The sequence below is a fragment of the Ailuropoda melanoleuca genome, chromosome 4, assembly GCF_002007445.2.
Source record: "Ailuropoda melanoleuca isolate Jingjing chromosome 4, ASM200744v2, whole genome shotgun sequence".
NCBI lineage: Eukaryota > Metazoa > Chordata > Mammalia > Carnivora > Ursidae > Ailuropoda > Ailuropoda melanoleuca.
The window spans coordinates 67,913,571-67,934,791 of NC_048221.1; the positions used below are offsets into that span (position 1 = coordinate 67,913,571).

A 21,221-nucleotide genomic window follows, 5' to 3' on the forward strand; every position below is an offset into this window, starting at 1 on the left:
GCTGCATTTTCCGAATGCCTTCATATTCCCAACTGACACCTTGGGAGCGGGTTAATCACTGGGAAAGCTACATTTCTTTTATGATAATGATAAATGGCAATAATAACTGTGACCTTTCTATTATTTATAACATGATTTGTGTCCTAGCTGAGGAGCCAGGACAGGTGGTTTGCTTGTTTTATGGATGCAACTGCGAGGCCTGGATCCGTGGCATACCCGAAGTCCTATACCTAATGACATTACTGGATCTAGAGCCCAGGCTTTTCGATGCTTGTATGTTGTCGTCTGTTTTTCTTAACATGTTTCAAAACATTATTATTTTGTAGGAAAACTGAGGCGTGTGATGATTATGTTACTCAGGAACTGTTGTGTGATCCTCACAGCTATCAGCTGGGAATCTGTGGCTTCCTATTTGTTTAACGAGCCCCACAACTTCCCCCTTTACGTAATGAACCGTAACTTTCTTTTGCAGACAAAACAGAATCAGTGAGGAAGGAGGGAATATAGTTTGAAGCCCCTTTTTCTGGAGGAGAAATACCATATGATCCTAGTATATTAAATGAGTTGTTTAAATGCCGGGATGATCTTTATAGATGGAGGTTAGCCCAGCCCAAAGTCTGTTGATAATGGCGAATGATAAATGAAGAAAGTAATATTTTGCATTATTGAACAAGTTTTTCTTTCTCTTTTTTCCCTGAATAGGAAGAAAGACGCCTGAGACAGCAGCCGAGGAAGACTGTGAAGACAGTCCAGTATAGCTGTTATGAACAGTGTTGCTGCTAGGCTTGTTGGGCAGAGCATCTGAAATGAACTTCTCTTACTGATTGTTTTTACTGGCCCAGAGCCAGGTGTACTGGATTCAGTTGACTTCAGGATTAAAAAGAGGACAGTCTTGGTTATCATCATAAACATATGAACCAGTGTGATGGTGAAATGAGATGAGGCTCCGAAATGGAACTGTAGCTACTGTTTTAGCATTTATCACTTCGTTCCTGACTTTATCTTGGTATACTACGTGGCAAAATGGGAAAGGTAAGGCAAATATCTCCAAAAATGTACATGAAATGTAGTAGTAAAGAGTGCATAAATGCTGAGGTTAAATCCCGCAACAATCTGCATGTTGCATGCTCTCTGCTGGTGGCCTCCTAGTTTCCTTCTGATACAAAAATGAAACTGTATTCTTGGACAGAGGAGGCTGAATTCTAATTTGAATAGGGTTTGTTTTCGATTCCTTATAATTGCACTTGGACAAATAGATACTGATCAGTGGTTATATTATACATGGCAGCCAAGTTGAATAATAAAGACTTTTGTTTGGGCTTTTTATTTTTATTAAACATCATAAATGTTTAATAAGCTTCCTTGTACTGGATGTTGTTTAAAGTGCTTGAAAGGACACAATCAGCCCCTTCATGAAATTTACATGCTGATTATAGTAATGATTTGGTGCTGTGTAGTTAGTGATTTAAACTACATGTGTTGACAGATTGCTCTTTGGGCAAGAGTATTTATGAAGTGGGTGAGGATAAATTCTTACTCAAAAATTGGAAACAAAATTTAAGTTTATTGTGTTTAGACTGTTGAATTGTGTTTTTGTTAAGTGATATTTGGGGATAATACCTTTGCTCTTTTTTAAATTTTATTCATTTGAGAGAGAGAGAGAGAGAGAGAGAGGAGGGGGAAGGGCAGAGGGAGAAGGGGAGAGAGAATCTTAAGCAGGCTCCGTGCCCAGCACAGAGCCCAACTCGGGGCTCAATCTCAAAACCCTGAGATCATGACCTGAGCCAAAATCAAGAGGCGGACACTCAACCTAATGAGCCAAGCAGGTGCCCCCTTCCTTATGGTAATCTAGGGAATGTTGATGGCAAAGAAGGATGGAGGTACGTACTTGCAGTGGTCGTCATCACCAGGTTATTCGAGGGTCCTATTGCTGGCGTTATTTTATCAACTTATATAAAGATAACAGAAAAGATGCATTCATTATTTAATTTTCCTCTGGCGTGTGTATAGATATGTATATGTAGATGTGTGTATATCTGTGTGAGTACGTATGTATAAAATAAGCCGATTAAAGTGAAAAGTATATGATATGTTCTTTGAGCAAATGTACTATCACCCTCTTTTTTCTGAGTTGGGCTGTAATTTTGAGAGGAATTATTTCGGGGAGAAATGAATGAAAAACTTGCTGAAGACCATTCTTTGTGGACAAATATATACAATTTAGATTTCATTTTTTAATTGTACCAAAAGGAGAAGACATACTTAAGAAGAACTTTGACCAGTTAATTTAATCAAACTATTGATTGTCCCAGACATGACTGAAATTGATGACTGGCCTTAAAAGTTAACTTATGAAATACGAGAATTGACCATAGGGTAATATAGGGATTTTTTTCTTATCAGGAAACTTATCTATTCAGAGTTATAGTAATGGAGAAACATGATCCTTCTCACTGAGTCTTATGTAAGGGATTAAAATTTTTGGGATCTCCATTCCACTTACCTTGTTTCCTGTGTAAAGGCATTAATTATAAGCTTTATTTTCTTTTTGTATTAAGTTGTCTTTAGGGGGCTAAGCATCTGCCTTGGACTCTGGTCATGATCTCAGGGTTCTGGGATTGAGCCCCATGTCAGTCTCTGCTCAGTGGGGAGTCTGCTTCTCCCTGTCCCTCTGCCTGCTGCTCTGCCTGCTGTCCCTGCTTATGCATGCACATGCTCTCTCTCTCTCTGTCAAATAAATAAAACCTTTTAAAAAAAGTTATCTTTAGAATCAAAATTTAAAACATATATTCTTTCATCCTTTGGTATTAGATACCCACAAAGTCTGTTCTCTTTAATTATCATTCTTTGACCAGCTCTGTAATCCTTTCATGCATACTCTGCTCTGTTTTTCTGCTTAGTGTTTTGTCCAGACTTTTTCAGGTATCAACACAGGACTCCTGTTATGGTTATGTAAGATCCTCTGGTGTTTTTGTTTTGTTTTTTTTTTTTGTTTTTGTTTTTTGTTTGTTTGTTTTTGTTTTAGATTTTATTTATTTGAGAGAGGGAGGGAGAAGCAGGCTTTCCGAGCAGAGAGCCCAACATGGGGCTCCATCCCAGGACCCCTGGGATCATGACCCAAGCCAAAGGCAGACGCTTAGTGGCCTGAGCCACCCAGGCCCCCCAATCCTCTGTGTTTTAATGCCATTATTTATGTAACTGATCTAACTGCTGAGCATTTGGATTCTTTCTAGATCATTCTGGCAGTCGGATAGCCTGGATTTTCCAGAGCAGGCCTGATCTCAGATATTCAGTTCTAGTATACTCATCAACCACGTGCACTGACTTTTATATTGAAAGCATGGTTTCCATAATCATTGACTTCGCTTGGCCAGTAGTTTTTATTTTTCATTCACTCATTGGTCCCTTTTATAGGTACCTATCCTGCGTAGCACTGCATTAAATGCTATAAATATGAAAGAAATAAGAAACTTAACACCTTTTGAGAAGCTCAGGGACTGGTAGGGGAAGATTCAGGTAAACAAAACAAATATGATACCATCAATAGATTGAGATAGAAGTAATAACATGGTGCTGGGGAAGCATATTACATGTTATATATGATTTTGTTTAATCCTTGTAACAATCCCGGGAGGAATTATTACCCCCTTTCACTAGACGAGAAAACTGAGGCAGAGTGGTTGAGAAACTTGCCAAGGTGGTACATTTAAGTGGTAAAGTGAAGTTTGAACTCAGTCATGCTGGTTCCAGAGATTATGCTCTTAGCTGTCGGTCTACGGCCCAGAAGAGCAGAGACTGAGGCTACTAATTCTTGAGTCGCTTCACAGAGGAATAAGTAGGAAGGTGATGCCTGGCAGAGTAGTAGACAGTGGGCATGTCGGGTAGAGCTCCTTGTGCAGCCACAAAGTTCGGAAAGGGTGTAGAGTATTTGTGCCTTGGAATTATGAGACACTCCGTTTCATAGGCACATAGGACTCCTAGACTCTCAAGTTTTAGTTGGTAATCCCAGTGCAGTTCTTACCATACTTTTCATAGGTCTTCATTGAACACTTGGCAGAAAACATGAGCTGATCCATGGGATTAGCGTAAATTTGGGAGGATGTTAGGAACCCAGCCGGGGAAGATGGAGTTTGGGCTGGGGTACCAGTTTTAGCAGGGTATGCAGAATTAAATGAGGCAGAATTCCAATTATTGTGGAATGGACAGGTTGGGAAAGTTGTAAGCAGATGTTGTGAGAGTGGGACCAGAGTCCTTACATGTCTCATTTGTAGCTGGGGTTCTCCTAAAGAACTTCCTACTTTAGTCAGGCACAATACAGAAATTGGGGAAGACCGAGCACATTCATGTACATGTTTCTGTGTGGACATATGTCTTCATTTCTCTTGGGTATTTGCCTAGGAGCGGAACTGCTGGATCATGTAGTAACTCATCATTAAATCATTTGAAGAGCTGCCAGACTGTTTTTCATAGCAGCTGGACCATTATGCATTCCTTCCTGTAGCGTATGAGGGTTCCAGTTCTTCACATCCTTGACAACACTTATTATCTGGCTTTCGATTCTCATTCTAGTGGTGGGGAGATAGTGTTTTAGTGATTTTGATTGGCATTTCTCTGATGACTAATGATGTCTAGCATCTTTTTATATACTTTTAGCAATTTGCATATATTCTTTTGAAAATTGTCAATTCAGATACTTTGCTTATTTTTAAAAAGGAGTTATTTGTCTTTTTATTAAGTTGTAAGAGTTCTTTATATATTCCAGATACAGTTTCCTTAGCAGATGCATGATTTGCAAATATTTTCTCCCATTCTGTGGGTTGTCTTGCACATCCTTGATGGTGCCCTGTGAAGCCCAAGTGTTTTAAAATTTGATGAAGTTCAGTCTATTTTCGTTGTTTTTGTTGTTGCTTGTGATTTTGGTGTCATGTCTAAGAGTTCATTGTCAAATCCAAGATAATGGAAATTCTGCTATGTTTGCCTCTAAGAGTCTTGGCCTTTGATCCGTTTGAGGTCAGTTTTTGTGTGTGGTATGAAGTAAAGGTCCAGCTTGGTTCTTTTGCATCTGGCTATCCAGTTGTCCTGGCACAATTTGTTTAAAAGACTATTTTTCCACATTGAATGGTCTTGGCACTGTTGTTGGAAATCAGTTGATCGTAGATGCATGGATTTATTTCTGGACTCTCAATTCTATTCCATTGATATTCCTTCTGCTAATACCACACTATCTTAATTTTTGTTGCATTGTAGTAAGTTCTGAAATTGGGAAGTGTAAGTCTTGTTACTTGATACTTTTTCAGGATTGTTTGGCTATTTTGGGTCCCTTGCAATTCCATGTGAATTTTAGCATCTGCTTGTCAATTTGTATAAAGAAGTCAACTGGGATTATGATAGAGATTGCATTGAAAATGTAGATAAGATTGGGTACCATTACCATCTTAACAGTGTTAGGTCTTCCAATCCATAAAACAGAGGATTTCATTTATTTAGGTCTTTAATTTTTTTTTTAACAATTTTTGTGTATATTTACACAGTGTAAGTTTAATGCTTTTATTACATTTATACCTAAGTATTTTATACTTTCTGATAGCATTTTAAATGGAGTTTTCTTAAAATTGTCAATTTAAATTGCAAGTGTGTAGAAACACAATTGATTTCTGTGTATTGATCTTGTATCCTGCAACCTTGCTGAGCTTATGTATTCTAATAGTGGATTCCTTAGGGTTTTCTGTGTGCCAGATCATGCCATCTGTGAATAGAAATAATTTTATTTCTTCCTTTCTAGTCTGAATGCCTTTTATTTCTTTGTGTTAATTTTTCTGGCTCGAACTTTCATTTCAGTGTTAAAGAGAGGTGATGTAGGAGCTGACCTCCTTGTCATGATCTTAAGGGGAAAGCAGCCAGTCTTTACATCTAAGTGGGATGTTAGCTGCGGTTTTTAAGTAGATGCCTTTATTTTTCAGGTGAAGGAAATTGCCTTCTATTCCTGGTTTGCTGAGTGTTTTTATCATGAAAATACATTGAATTTTGTCAAATGAATTCCCTCTGTCTATTGAGTGATTTTGTTGTTGTTCTGTATCCTACTGATAAGATATATTACCTTAATTGATTTTTTAGGTGTTCAACCAACCTTGCATCCCTAGGATAAGTAACACTTGGCCATGGTGTATAATTCTTTTTAAATGTTGCTGGATTTGGTTTGCTAGTGTGTGTTGGGATTTCACATCCATAGTTGTAAGGGTTATTGGTCTGTAGTTTTCTTGTACTGTGTTTGTCAGGTTTTGATATTAGGGTAATACTTGTTTCATAGAAAGATTTGGGAAATGTTCTTTTCTATTTTTGGAAGAGTTTGTGGGAAGTAAGTATCCTTTGAATGTTTGGTGGAATCGGCACTGACATCATTTGGGCCTGGGCTTTTCGTTTGGTGTAGTTTTTTGATGACTGATACAATCTCATTACTTGTTACAGATCTTTTCAGATTGTATATTTCTTCTCCCTTCAATTTCTGTAGGTTGTATTCTACTGATTTCTCCATTTCATTTAAGCTGTCTAATCTATTTGTGTACAATTTTTCCTATTTCTTTATAGTCCTTTCTATTTTTGTAAGATCAGTAGTAATGCCCCCTCTTTTAGTATTCTAATAAGTTTTTTTTTCTTATTCAGATTAGCTAAAAGTTTGTCGATTTTGTTGACCTTTTGAAGAACCAGCTTTTGATTTCTTGATTTTCTCTATCTACTCTCTATTTCATTACTTTCGACCCTAATCTCGATCCTTTTCTTCTGCTTGTTTTAGGCTTAGTTTGCTCTTCTTTGTTTTAGTGCAGGTAAGGCTTTTCTAGAAGGCAGGGTTAATGATTTAAGATCTTTTTTTCTTTCATAATGTGGGCATTATAGTTATAAACTTCCCTCTAGGCACTGCTTTAGTTGCATCCCATGTTTTGGTGTGTTCTGTCTTGATTTTCATACATTTCAAAGTATTTTTTAATTTCTTACTTTTTTCTCTTACCAGTTGGTTGTTTAGGAGAGTGTCGTTTTATTTTCTCATATTTGTGAGTGTCCCCAATTTTTCTGTTATTGGTTCCTGATTCCATTTCATTGTGGTCAGGAGACATGCTTTGTATAATTTCTATCCTTTTAAATTTATTTAGATTTTTAAAAATAACCTAGCATATGTTCTATCCTCTAGAATGTTGCATGTGTACTTGAGACTATATATGCTGTTGTTGTGGGATGGAGTGTTACGTAGATGTCTGTTAGGTCCAGCTGGTGTCAAGCGCTAAACGAGCCTTCTGTTTCCTGGTTGACCTTTTATCTAGTTGTTCTCTCCATTATTGAAAGTAGAGTATTGAAGACTCCAACTTTGCTATAGAATTATCTGTTTCTCTCTTCATTTTTGTCAGTTTTGCTTCTTGTATTTTGGTGTTCTGTTATTGGGTGAATGTATTTTTTATTTTTAAATATTTGAATTTTTATTTTATATTATTATTGAATATTCCCTCTTTATCTCTAGTAACATTTTTGTTTTAAAGTTCTGTTTTGTCTGATATCAGTATACCCATTCCAGCTTTTCTGTGGTTTCTGCTTGTATTATGCTTAATTCTGTTCTTTGACTTTAATCTGTTTGTGGCTTTAAATCTACAGTTTGACTCCTGTCAAAAATCTATAGTTTGATGATTTTCTGGATCTAGTCTGACATGTCTACCTTTGATTAGACTGTTTATCCATCCATGTTTACTGTTATCGATATAGTTTGATTCGTATCTGCCATCAGTTTTTTTTTCACGTTTCACATCTTTTTTTCTTCCTCTTTTCCTTATTTACTTTTTTTGCATTGATAATTTTCTAATGTAGCACTTTAATTTCGTTAATGACTTTTTTCACTGTTTTTTGAGTATATTTTAGTGGTTGTTCCAGGGTTTATCACTTATACCTAACTTACCAGAATCAGCTTTAGAGTTATGTTAATTCCAGTAATATATAGAAATGTTACTTCTGTAGAGTTCTATCACCCTTCCTTTTTTGTTGTTATTGTTGTACACTTTACATCTGTCAATATTATAAACCCAACAATACATTGTTATTATTTTACCATCTTTATTTCCTTAGCACATTACAGCTTTGTTCTCACCTACCTCCTTTGTTCTGTTCTTGGCAAATATATTACATTTCTGTGTGCTACAGACTCGGTGATACATTATATGCGTATCATTTTATACTATTTTTAGATAATTGAAGAGAGAGAAAAAGTGTGCGGTAATGGTGTCTGTTATAATTACATAATCACCGGTGCTGTTTGTGTGGGTTTAAATTGCTGTCTAGGATTACTTGCCTTCAGCTTAATGATTTCCTTTAGTATTTCTTATAAGGAAGGTCTGCGAGCAGTGAATCCTTTCAATTTTTGTTCTCTTGGAATATATGCATTTTACCTTCATTTTTGAAATATAGCTCTGCTGGATTTAGGATTTGGTTGACAGGGTTTTTGTTTTGTTTTGAATTACTTTGTGTTATCCTTCCACCTCTGGCCTCCATTATTCTTTAGAGAAGTTAGCTGTTGTTCTCCTTGGGGTTCCCTTGTCAGTGATGGATCATTTTTCTTTTGTGGTTTTCAAGATTGTTTTATGTTTGACTTTTAACATTGTTACCATGATGTGTCTGTTTATGGGTTTTGCCTCCTAGGTGTGTAGGTTACTGGTTTTCAGTAACTCTGGGAAGTATTCAGTCATTTTCTTTGAATATTTTTGTTTTTTTGTTTTTTGTTTTGTTTTTACCTTTCTCTCTTCTTCTGGTATTCCCAGTACATTTATGATGTTATTCTTAATGGTATCCCAAATTTCTGTGAGGTTCTGTTCATTTTTCTTCATCTTTTTTTCCTCTTTCTTCAGTTTACATAATCTCTACTTGTCTGTCTTCAAGTTGGCTGATTCTTTCTTTTGCCAGTTCAAATCTACTGTTGAGGTCCTCTAGTGAATTTTTAAATTTCTATTATTGTACTTCTTAACTCCAGAATTTGCATTTGGTTCTTTCTTAAAATTTCTCTTTGTTGATACTCTTTGATGCAATATTGTCATACCTTCCTTTACTTTTTCAGTGAAGTTTTCTTTTAGTTCTCTGAGTGTATTTCTAATGGCTTCTTTGAACTATTTACCTGCTAAATCCTACATCTAGTCACACTCACAGGGAGTGTCTTATGCTGCCTGCTTTTTTTCTGGTGTGTGGGTCATATTTACTTATTTCTTTGTATGCCTATACTTTTTTGTTGGAAACTGGACATCTTGGTAATATAATTTAGCAACACTGGATACTCTCCCACCACTACCCCAGTTCTTGTTATCATTTGCTTGTTTATTTGCTTGTTTATTTGTTTAGTGACTGGCTGGATTATTTTAGTCTGTCTTCCCTCTCACCTCTACAGGCTCGAGCCTGTGTGTTGCTCCTCAGGGAAACACAGTTTGGGGTATGCCCACAATCTTCCTAGGATGACTGTTATTACTGGTAGGATTCTCTTCCACTCTTTCAGTGACCACTACAGTAATTGCTGGCTGATTGTTCTGTTGTTTACAACAGTGCACTGGTGCATAAATTCTGCTACAAACCAATTAATCTAATCAAATTGTGGTTCCTTGAAGAAATGTTTCTGAGTTCAATGTTTTTGCTATTTGTTCTGACCACAGGAAGGCTCCTCTTAGCTGTCCCCTTTCCTTGTTTTTTCTTGCAAACTAACCACCAACTCCTATAATCTAGGTTGTATCTTCATTAGATTGACAATTCTCTCAATTCCCTTCACCACAACTTCTGCTGTTTTTCAGACAGCTCTTAGTTTAAACTCCTCCACTCTCTGTTGCAAATGAAGCTAGTTCCTTTGGGAAGAGATTAGGAGCTATCTATTTTATGGCCTACTTTTCCACCAGGCAGACTTTTTGAGCCAGGGCTCTCGAGGTAGGAGTGAGGACAATGACTAGCTTCTCTCTGAGTGGTACTCCCACTCTAGGAGTCGAGTACTGGGTGAGTGGAGGGGTCCAGTTGCATGAGGATGTCTTGGCTCTGCCTCTCCTGGCATGGAACCACTGCCTCAGTAGCCACTGGGATGACTTTTGGGACCCCAGTATTCTCAGTATGCTGCATCCAAGATAGAGCCTTGGGTGCATGAAAAGATTGGATAGCATATCCTGTTAGGTATAAAAATAGAGAAGCCAAATCATTTTATTTAAAACTATGGATCTTATTTACAAATAAAAACAGTAAATATAAAGTTTTTAGATTTTTTAAGTTTTTCTTTACAAAATAAGAATGCTCTTTTCAAACAGGATATAAGGGAAATTAATAGTAAATCTAGGGTTTGGAGTATACTGTCATAGTTCTGACTAACCAAAATTGTATAATTGTGTTTGCTGAGTGCCTTCTGTGTGTCAGGCACTATTAGAGATTTGGGTTATATTACTGAACATGTCAGAAAAGTCCCTACTTTAGTGTAGGAGAGGCGGAAAGGAGATAGCTTAAAAAAAAAAGATAAATAAACAGTAAGCTGATGAATAATAAATGTGTTTTTTAAGCTTTTTATTTTAAAATAATTTTAGATTTACGATCAATCTGAGGAACAGTACACAGAGTTCCCCTATACCCCCTCATAGGAACAACTTACATTACCACAGAATATAATATTCTAAACCCTCAAATTGACCTTGATACAGTACGAGTAACCCATCTACAAACCTTATTTGAATTTCACCAGTTGTTCCACTAATGTCCTTCTGTTCTAGGATCCAGTCCGGGGTCCCACGTTGCATTTAGTTATGTTTTCTAGTCTCTTCCATTATGGGAAATTTTCTTAATATTTTCTCTTACATTCTTGGCACTTTTGAAGCCTTTGGCTAGTTATTTTGTAGAATGTCCTTAATTTGAATTTGTCTGATGATTTCTCATGATTAGATTGGAATAATGCATTTTTGGCAAGAATACCACAGAAGCGACATTGTGTCCTTCCCAGTACATCGTATCACAAGGTACACATGGTGCTCTAGTGTCTTATCACTGGTTGTTTTACCTCTGATCACTTGGCTAAACTGGTATCTGCCTGACTTCTGCAATGTAAAGCTACTATTTTTTTCTTTGTAATTAATAAGCATTTTGTGGAGGCTTCTTTAAAATTAAGTGGATATCCTGTTTCTCATCATACTTTTGCCCACAAATTTTAACATCCATTGATTATTTTTGTCTGCAACAGTTTATTACTGTGGTGTTTGCCAAATGTGATTTTCCATTTCTGCCGTTTCTTCTACATTTAGTAATTGGAACTCTGCTGAAAGGAAGAGATGTCTCTTCTTCCCCATTTCTTTCTCATATCTTGAGATGAGTATGGACTCACGGTTATTTATTTTCTTCTGTGGGATGTGGTCCTTTATTATACTTAATTTGATTTTGATGTTTCAGTTGTCCCAGAGGGGGCCATTGGGAGCTTCTTCAACTTGGCTTCTGTGCCTTCAATATGCCCCTCTCGGGGCGCCTGGGTGGCACAGCGGTTAAGCGTCTGCCTTCGGCTCAGGGCGTGATCCCGGTGTTATGGGATCGAGCCCCACGTCAGGCTCCTCCTCTATGAGCCTGCTTCTTCCTCTCCCACTCCCCCTGCTTGTGTTCCCTCTCTCGCTGGCTGTCTCTATCTCTGTCAAATCAATCAATCAATCAATCTTTAAAAAAAATATGCCCCTCTCATATTTTTCAAATTTATTGAGGTGAAATTCACATAACATGAAATATACAGTATATTAAAGTGAATAATTCAGTGACATTTCGTACATTCACGGTGTTGCACAACCAGAACCTCGATCTAGTTCTCATTCATTTTCTGAGCCATTTTTTATTTTTCAGGGCTGTAACATGCTCCAGGTTCACCTTGTATCTTCTCCGCCCCAGCCCTGGAAGTAGTCGTCTGTTCAAGGACCCTGTAGGTCCTTTAAAGAATGCAGTCTTGGTGTGCTCGTTCCTACCGTGGCATCACCACTTAGCCTCTCAGTAGACAGTGCAAGAAAGTATGTGTGTATACACATATATTAAAACACACACACACAAGTTTATACTGATCCCTCTCATTTTAATCCAGTATGTCAGTGTTTGTTCTGTTTTCTACATTTCTTTTTTTTTGTAACTTATCTTGTCTCCCACAGTAAAAAAAAAAAAAAAAGCCATTAATATCCCAATATAGTTATTTCTTTACTCAATTACAGTATATACAGACAGTAGTTTCAGAATTGCTCACCACTATCCAAGTGAAAAATAAATTTATTAGGGTACAAAATCTGCATACAGGTCTCTTTGTCTTAAAATTATGTAGTGAAATGCTGTTTTCCAAAGTTACTTAGCTTATTTCTTAGTCACTCCCTTTTCAGTGTGGTTATCCCATTCATTTATAATGCACGTAAGCCCATCCATAAGCCCATTTATTACTGTTTGTATTCTGTTTTGGGCTCCCCTCCATGTCCTGTTTATTGCCATCATTTACATTTTGGGTATGTGAAATATTATCTTGGTTCTGAGACTCAACTGTTAAAAAAAAGGCAGCATAAGAGAAATGTCCCTCCTCATTCCTTCTACCCCATTTCCATGTCTCCCTTTTTTCTCCCCAGTTTCCATCTCTCCCTTGCAGGTATCCAGTCTCATTTTCTGTTTTATTCTTTCTGTATTTCTTGTTGCACAAACTGACCAGACACATGAACATTTCCTCATGTCCTTTCCTTTCTTATGTGATGGGTAGCATACTATAGATACTCGTCTGTGCTTTGCTCTTCCCACTCAGCAGTGTGTCCTGGAAATTGCTTCATAGCAGTTCATGGAGATCTTCCTCATTCTTCTTCTTCTTCCTCTTTTTTTTTTTTTTTAACAAGTTCATACTCCATTGTGTTGAACGTTCCGTAATTCATCCAACTACTCTTCTCTTTAGGGGCATTTAGGTTTTTAATGCATTCATTCAATATTTTAAGTGCATATTTTCTGTCAGGCATTGTGCTGGGTCTTGAATAATGGAAATCTAGTTTACAGGGTTTTTTTTTTTAAGTTTAATTTTAGCATTAATTTTTTTCCCAAACCATGGGAAATCAAGAACTCAATTTTTTGGATGAAAACTGTAGTTGCCACCTATGTTGTAAACATGAAAGTCTGGGGGTAGAGTTGGTTTTATTACCATTTAGATTTAAATAACTTATTCAGGAAAGGTAGATTTTGTCTCTTTGTGCTGAGTATATTTTGTTTGCATCCTAAACTTAATAGTTTTCAAAACCTAAAGACAAAAGGTAGGCCAATTTTTAAGAAGCTTTATTTTATATTTTTATTTTTATTTATATATATATAAAAAAGGAGGAGAGACAGAGGGAGAGAGAGAATCTTGAATCTAAAGCAGCTCCATGCCCAGAGCAGAGCCCCACACAGGGCTCCATCTTGCAACCCTGAGCTCATAACCTGAGCCAAAGTCAAGAGTCAGACGCTTAACCGACTGAGCCACCCAGGTGCCCCTATTTATACCTTTTTGACAGGAAGCTAGAAGGTAACTTAAAGCAAATTGCAGTCTGTATTCTTATTTTTTCAATTTAAAAAGTAATAAATATTCACATGCCAGACTTTTTACTTTCTTCACAGTTGAGGTAATATGATACGATTTTCTAGCCAGGGGGACACTGAGTTGGCATGTGTATCTTCATTTCAATAGGTTTCAACACTATCTTCAGAGCAATTTTAGTTCAAGTAAATGTTTTAGTTGAAGTATAACATACATATAGCAAGTGTACAATTGTAGGAGTATAGCTCTCTGAATTGTCACCAAGGGGCCCCATCTGTATAACTAACTCTGGAAGGAGAACGTTTTAGCACTGTGTGTCTTGGTGTTTGTTGGTACCTGATTTTTTTTGGCGTTTTACCTAGAAGTTGCCAATACAGTCTTTCTCGTGGTACTCCTCTGAAGGAACCAAGTCTTGGATTTCATTTCTGTATTGCAGTTTGCATTTAGCCTTTCTGCTTGCGCAGGATTTGCTGAGTGCTGTGTTTGCCCATCTTGTACCAAGCTAGGGGAACGCAAGGATGATTGAGACACAAGACTGTCGTATGAGGGAAGTTACTTTCAGAGGCCATACCACTACTCAGAATCAATATTGGTTTTTCTGCTCTCACAGAGATGTGGACACAGTGCTATAACAGCATCAAGGTAAAAACAGCGCATTCTGATAAGGGGTCCTAGAAAAGCTCCTTATAGGAAGCGACATGTGAGTTGGTCCGAAGGATAACGAGGAACTTGATGGGAGAAAGGTACTCCCTGTGATAATGGGGAAGGCAGATGTTGGGTTGAACCGAGGTGTGTACAAGTGGCAGAAGACTCAGATGGTGGTAGCATTTGACCTGAGTGACCAGAAGTGTTGACCTCATGCATAAGAGGTGGAAGGAAAGTGGGAAGAGACTAGGGGAATCAGAAGGGTCTAGGGACTGCCAGCTTCTGTTAGATCAGAAGCACATATGACGCCAGTGAGGAGGTGAGAGATCTGAAGAACTAGGGAAGAGTTTATGATGAAGAGGGTCACTGTCTTATTACTTTGTCCTGAATTTTACTTCCAACAAGATATCTTATTTCTTTAGACTTGGGTACATTTTTTGGGTAGGTGATGACATGGCACTTACTCATGTGTGTGCCACATCTTTTTTTCTCATAGTTCTGTTTTAACGTACAGCTGTTTCTTTCTTTCTTTCTTTTTTTAGATTTTATTATTTATTAGAGTGAGCGCACATGCACGAGCAGGGTGAGGGTCAGAGGGAGCAGACTCCCCACTGAGCAGGGAGCCTGATGTGGGGCTTGATCCTAGGACCCTGAGATCATGACCTGAGCTGAAAGGCAGACGCTTAACCAGCTCCACCCAGGCGCCCAATACAGCTGTTTTGTTTGAATTTCAAACACCTCAATCAGTAGACAGACAAGTAAAAATATTGCAAAACTTACACCCATATTTATATTTAAACTTTTCTAAACTATCAATGGCATGGGCTTCATTCATTTCCTTATTTCTGAACCTTCCTAAGTTTATGGGATTCTTATTTTTATACCTTTCTGAGGTTTTAGAAATCTCACCAGCCTATGGGGGGAAAAAGTGAATGTCTGCTGAGACCACTCATGTTAAACGTGATCAGGGTTATTGGCGGAGTCTTGAGAGGGGCAGGGGACCTGGTTGCTTCTCCCAAGATGATTTAAATCTGGGCTGCTTATTATCTAGTTGGGTCCTTTTCTGCAGTTAAACCTAACTTGTTAGGTTAATAAGGCCATTTAAGCTCCCATTGCTAATATAGATTTTTGTGTTTTTTCCCATGCTGGTATTTCCATGCTGATATTTTCCTTCTGGAATAGGATTCTTAATTGTGCTCTTATCATTGCCCTGACTTGGTAGAGATATTGCAAACTTAAGCATGCCTTATTAGAATCTTGTGATTGGAAGGCCACCTAGAGTTTTCTTCTTCCTCTAAGATAAGGGATTAGTCTAGGAGTTTGATCATTTTAGGACAGATCATGGAATATTTTCTTTTTTAAAAAACAAAACCAAACTTCTTTGTGTGACCATTACTCTGATCATTTTCCCCCACCCTCTTGTTCTTGTTACATTTCTTATTTTTTTCCAAAGTTTTGAGTTTGCACAGAATCCCCCCCCCCATTTCTTGTTAGACAGAGATACAAATTTATGTCTGTACTTTATAAGTAGACATGCTTATTAGAGGAAACAAATACTCAGGTACATTGAAAGTCTTCTACTTGTTAAATTAACAGAAAATTAACCATGTTCTGTTCTAAACTAATGTACTCTATGGTGACTAACATAACATAATAATAGAAAACATGTTCTGTTCTTTGTCTTTTTCACATTTCAGCCTGTTTTTGAATGTTTTATTTCTCTCATTCTTAGTACTATTTACAGAATAAGTTTATATCCAGTAAATGTAGTTTTTTTCTTCAAATGCCCATGTAGTCACAACTTGTCTACTGGAGACCCTTTTAGGCTGTTTCTTTATCTCTTTAGAATTCTCCCTGACATCTCTGAAAGCATCCTTGCTTTGCTCTCCTATTTCCACACTCATAAACACATCCTGATTTCCCCTCCATCAGTAGATGTGGAATTAGCTATGCCTTAAGAGTCTTAGTTCCTTTCAGTGGAATTATATTAGAAACCAAAGTTTGGGTGCCCATAAGACTTAATGATGGACAGAAGTGTTGCTCTTGTTCATAGGAAATGGTCAATGGTTTTTCTGATTTAACTGATCACATTGCCGTGTCCTACTTTTCCTTCGATGAGGTTTCATCAATCACTACAACTTTGCTGTATGTTGATGAACTCCAGCTCTCTAAAGAGGAGTTCCAGTAGAATTGGAGTTTTGCAGGGAAGCCCAGCAGTCTGGGACTTGTTACTTAAAAGAGAATGTGGAAAGTTACAGAGGATAAGAGTTTGCCTGCTAGTTTATCTCTTTCTTTGCTGTGGCAAACAGCCAGTTGTTACTTGAATTTACCTCTTTGTGAGTCCTGGCAAGGTCTGGGCAGAGAAACTTTTGTTGGCACCTGGATTGCTATTTCAGAGTACCAAAAATTAAAAAAATTTTTTTCTTCACAAATCCTGTGTATGAGTTTTGGAAAAAAGAGGTAACTGTTCTAGGAAATATCGTAACCCTACACTGTATGTCTGGTGGCTTACTGTCATGATAGACTTTTCCCTGGTACCTTGTTCTTTCATTATGTCTGTGGAGGTGAAGCTTAAAAAGTTGACCTTCAAGACTTGTGGTGTAAAGTTTCTTATTTTTTGTTGCCTGTCATAATTTGCATTTATCTCAAGTTGTCTCTTTTGTAGCTCTGCACCATTCCCCCAAATGTCTCATCCATTCATATTTCCCCTTTTTTACTTTTAATCAGTAGTAAGGTCCTATTTGTTTGCAGATGATTTTGCAGAGAAATAAGAAGACTGGTTAGAACTCTGTTATTGCTATATACTCCTGCCATTGCAGGAGAAATAAGCCTATGGTCTCCTGACTGAACATAAGCATAGCGTTGGTATTTGGGAACAATGGAGAATACCATTTGTTGGCTATGTTTGCATCCATGGTTTCATTTAGTCCTCACAACAGCTCAAGGGAAGTAGGTGAGTATTGAATCCCTGTTTTACATGGAGGCACTCAAGTAACCAGTAAATTATTTAACCCCACTCTGTTATGCGACTGGATGATAGAATGTAGGATGTGAACCCAGGTGTGTCTGATGCAGATCTCAGAGACAGACTGCCCGCTGCCCCCTGTACAGCAGAGTGTGTTACCTAAATGCGGTCTCCACAGAGGAGCTTCTCCAAGTCTCATTCTGTTGGTCACCTAATGGGACTTTTTCATGTGCTTCTTCTAAAGGAGTATTTCCTTTGCTAATATTTAATCATATTCTAGCCCAATTTGTTCATGTCACATTTTTTTTTTTAAGTATGAGGTTTCAGTTTTCAATAAGCTTAGCAGAAATCCATTTTACCTTGATTGCTTTTAGGTTAAAAAGTTAGTTCAGAATCATTAGCCATCAGGGAAATTCAAATCAAAACCGCATTGAGATACCACCTTACGCCAGTTAGAATGGCAAAAATTGACAAGGCAGGAGACAACAAATGTTGGAGAGGATGTGGAGAAAGGGGATCCCTCCTACATTGTTGGTGGGAATGCAAGTTGGTACAGCCACTCTGGAAAACAGTGTGGAGGTCCCTTAAAAAGTTAAAAATTGAACTACCCTATGACCCAGCCATTGCACTACTGGGTGTTTACCCCAAAGATACAGACGTAGTAAAGAGAAGGGCCATATGCACCCCAATGTTCATAGCTGCATTGTCCACAATAGCCAAATCATGGAAGGAGCCGAGATGCCCTTCAACAGATGACTGGATTAAGAAGCTGTGGTCCATATATACAATGGAATATTACTCAGCTATCAGAAAGAACGAGTTCTCAACATTTGCTGCAACATGGACGGGACTGGAGGAGATAATGCTAAGTGAAATAAGTCAAGCAGAGAAAGACAATTATCATATGGTTTCACTCATTTATGGAACATAAGAAGTAGGAAGATTGGTAGGAGAAGAAAGGGAAGAAGAAAGGGGGCGGTAATCAGAAGGGGGAATGAACCATGAGAGACTATGGACTCTGGGAAACAAACTGAGGGCATCAGAGGGGAGGGTGGTGGAGGAATGGGATAGACTGGTGATGGGTATTAAAGGAGGGCACGTATTGCATGGTGCAGTGGGTGTTATACGCAAGTAATGAATCATGGAACTTTACATCAAAAACTAGGGGTGTACTGTATGGTGACTAACGTAATAAAAAAATATTATTAAAAAAAAAGTTCACCCTGCCATTAGTTGAAGGATACTTAAGTCATGCAAATAATCTGTTGTATGCTCTAGCAAAGTTACCTTTAATCAAAATGTCTATATTATTGGTTACCAGTATTTCTGAAAGAAGTCTGTGTTAACTTGAGTCATCACGGATTTTTGTTTTGTTACTGAGTACAACTGTTAAAGTGTCTTCCTAGCATAATGTGTGTAATAGTTTAGAGTGGCATAACCTTTTTTTTTTTTTTGGTTCAGAAATGCGCAGAATATTAGTCTTTAGGAGTTTAGGTTTATTGCTTTGATGCAGAGGAAGACACTTATAAACTGCTGGCTTTGGTTAAAACACATTATCAATGACTGTTGCAAATTTAGTATATTATAGATGTGAAAATGAGACTATTGTCAGTTGTGCTCACTGAAGTAACCTTGTCATTGAGTAAATCATAGACGAAGGCATAGGCTTGACTACTATATGTTTTGATCTATAACAGAGTTAATGATTAAGGTAAACCAAAGGCAATATTTTTATTAGTAGTTAGTAAATGTAGGTTTGCAGTGTGGAACTTAAGTTACTTTGAAACCATTTTCTAGGAGTGAGTCCTATTGAGGGTAAGATATAATATCAAATGTGTACAATTTATGACTTGTAACAGATGTTTAACTATTTGGAAGTCATAGAGAAGATCCAGAAAGAACTCCAGTGATTGCAAATGACCAGTGATACTCTGGAATTAATAGGATTTAATCTCTTTCCAGAAGTGAAAGACAGTGTTCATGGTTTTCTTTTCCTGAGGAACAGTGGCAGTGTTATCATTTGGGAGAAATAAGAGTCTAGAGACCTTGGTTCCCTTGTAGCTTCCTCCTTGATTTCAGAAAAGTCACTTGAGCTCTTTGGAGGCTTTTTTTGTTTATGGTTTTTAATTTTAATTTTTATTCTACTGGTAATGATCATGGGGCAATTTTAAAGATTGGGAAAGATGCTACAAGGCAAAATGCAGCAAACAGGGTTGTTTGTTTCTTTTCTTTTTTTTTCCTTAAAGGACAAGAAGGTGGGTATTGCTAATTACAGGGCTTGGCATTTGTGGAGATATACTTCATGACTATATGCTTATTATTTATTTTAGATTTTTTTTGAAAATTTATTATTTTAGAGAGAGCATGAGTGAGCAGAGAGGAGGGGCAGAGAGAGAGGGAGAATCCTGAAGCAGACTTTCTGCTGAGTGCAGAGCCCAACTGGGGTCTCAATCCCAGGACCCCGAGATCATGACTTGAGCAAAAATCAAGAGTCAGCCTCCCAACCGACTGAGCCACCCAGGCTCCTCACCATAAATACTTAGAAGAAGAAGCAGTGATTGCTAATATCCAGCAGAAATAAACTAGGATTTAACTTAGATAATGAACTTCTCTCTCTCTCTCTTTTTTTTAAGATTTATTTAAGAGAGAGAGAAAGAGGACACGGGTACATATGTGAGTGGGGGGGGGGAAGGCAGAGGGAGAGGGAGAATCTCAAGCAGACTCCCCAAGGAGCATGAGGTGGGCTTAGTATCGTGACCCTGAGATCATGACCTGAGCTGAAATCAAGAGTCCGATGCTTCACTGACTGAGCCACCCCAGGTGCCCGTGTTTGTGTATCCTTCTAATCCATTTTTTATACATTGATTTATGTCTGTCAATCCCATAATTATATGTGTATCCATGTCTGTATATGTGTGTGTTTTAAAATGTTTACACAGATGGCATTATGCTACATATGTAAGTAGCATGCAAGCATTATTCTGTATGCACAGAAACATCTTGGTTTTTTTTTTTTTTTTTTTTTTTTTTTTTTTTTTTTTATTCACATCATTTCACTGTTTGGGGAGGGGCACACCCTAGAAATCCCTACTCCACCATTTTCACTGATGTCACACTATGGCCACTTTTCATACTACTCTGTTCTCCCATTTCCAGCAAGATTCTGGTCCAAGTTCATCTGACTACATATATAACTTTTTCATCCTTGTTCCTTCAGAAGTTTGTCTTTTAGAGTTTAGGTCATGGCACGGCAGATGTGACTTTGTCCCTGCATACGTGGTAGATGATGGTTAGGACACGACATCAAAACCTCTGTTATCATCCGTCTCTTCAACATCCACATTGTAGTTCTCTTTTTCAACGTTTGGATACACTTGGTTCTTGATATCTAGTAATGGGAATGTTATTGTTCGTTGATTTTCATTAAATTCAGACTATTCCATGATTACGTAACCAGTTGTGTGACTATAGATAATAGTTCATTGGACATTATTTATTTCCTCTGCAGTTAGGTGACGATATCATGTCCAACCTGGGGTGCTTGAGAGTAAAGGAAGTGTTATGAATAGTTATGTTGGGGTAATAGTTGTAAATGGGAATGGTCCTGAGCAAAGATAAGTATGTAGTCACCCTGTTAGTGAAGTGAAAGACAGTAATAGCGAACGGCCATGTTTGGGCAAAACAGGGAAACTGATTCACTTGTGCTGGGAAGTGAAGTTCAGTGATCTAGAACCTTCATTCAGGATCATGGTGAGCCTGTGTACCTGAGAGAGAGGGCATGATCCAGTGCGTTCATCAGGCATGCGGAACAGGCACAGAATGGCAATCAATGCCTTAAGAAGGGAGTACAAACAGTGAGGAGAGGGGAGCCATTTCCTGAGGTGGTAGCGAGCATTTGCTGAAGCAGTCATGAAAGGAAGTTGTCTTTTGGTGTGCTGATTAAGATCTAAAAGGTTAATAAGCTCTCTTCTCAAGCGAAATGAGTTTTGCCCTTTCTGAACCAATTGGATGCAAGAGTAAAGATAACCTGGGTTTCCTTATCAGAAAACTCAGATTCGAGGTGAAGTAGAA

The 21,221-nt window shown here is 37.8% G+C and overlaps 1 protein-coding gene across 2 annotated transcripts in view; it reads left to right on the forward strand.

Moving 5' to 3' along the window:
* Positions 1–668: 668 nt before the first annotated feature.
* Positions 669–21,221, forward strand: part of MGAT4A (alpha-1,3-mannosyl-glycoprotein 4-beta-N-acetylglucosaminyltransferase A) — a 121,148-nt gene continuing 100,595 nt past the window's right edge. For both annotated transcript variants that reach the window (XM_011225885.3, XM_011225886.3), the window contains exon 1: positions 669–1,032. In XM_011225885.3, coding sequence (XP_011224187.1) covers positions 939–1,032 — 94 coding nt within the window. In that variant the 5' untranslated portion in view covers positions 669–938. The remainder of the gene's footprint in view (positions 1,033–21,221) is intronic.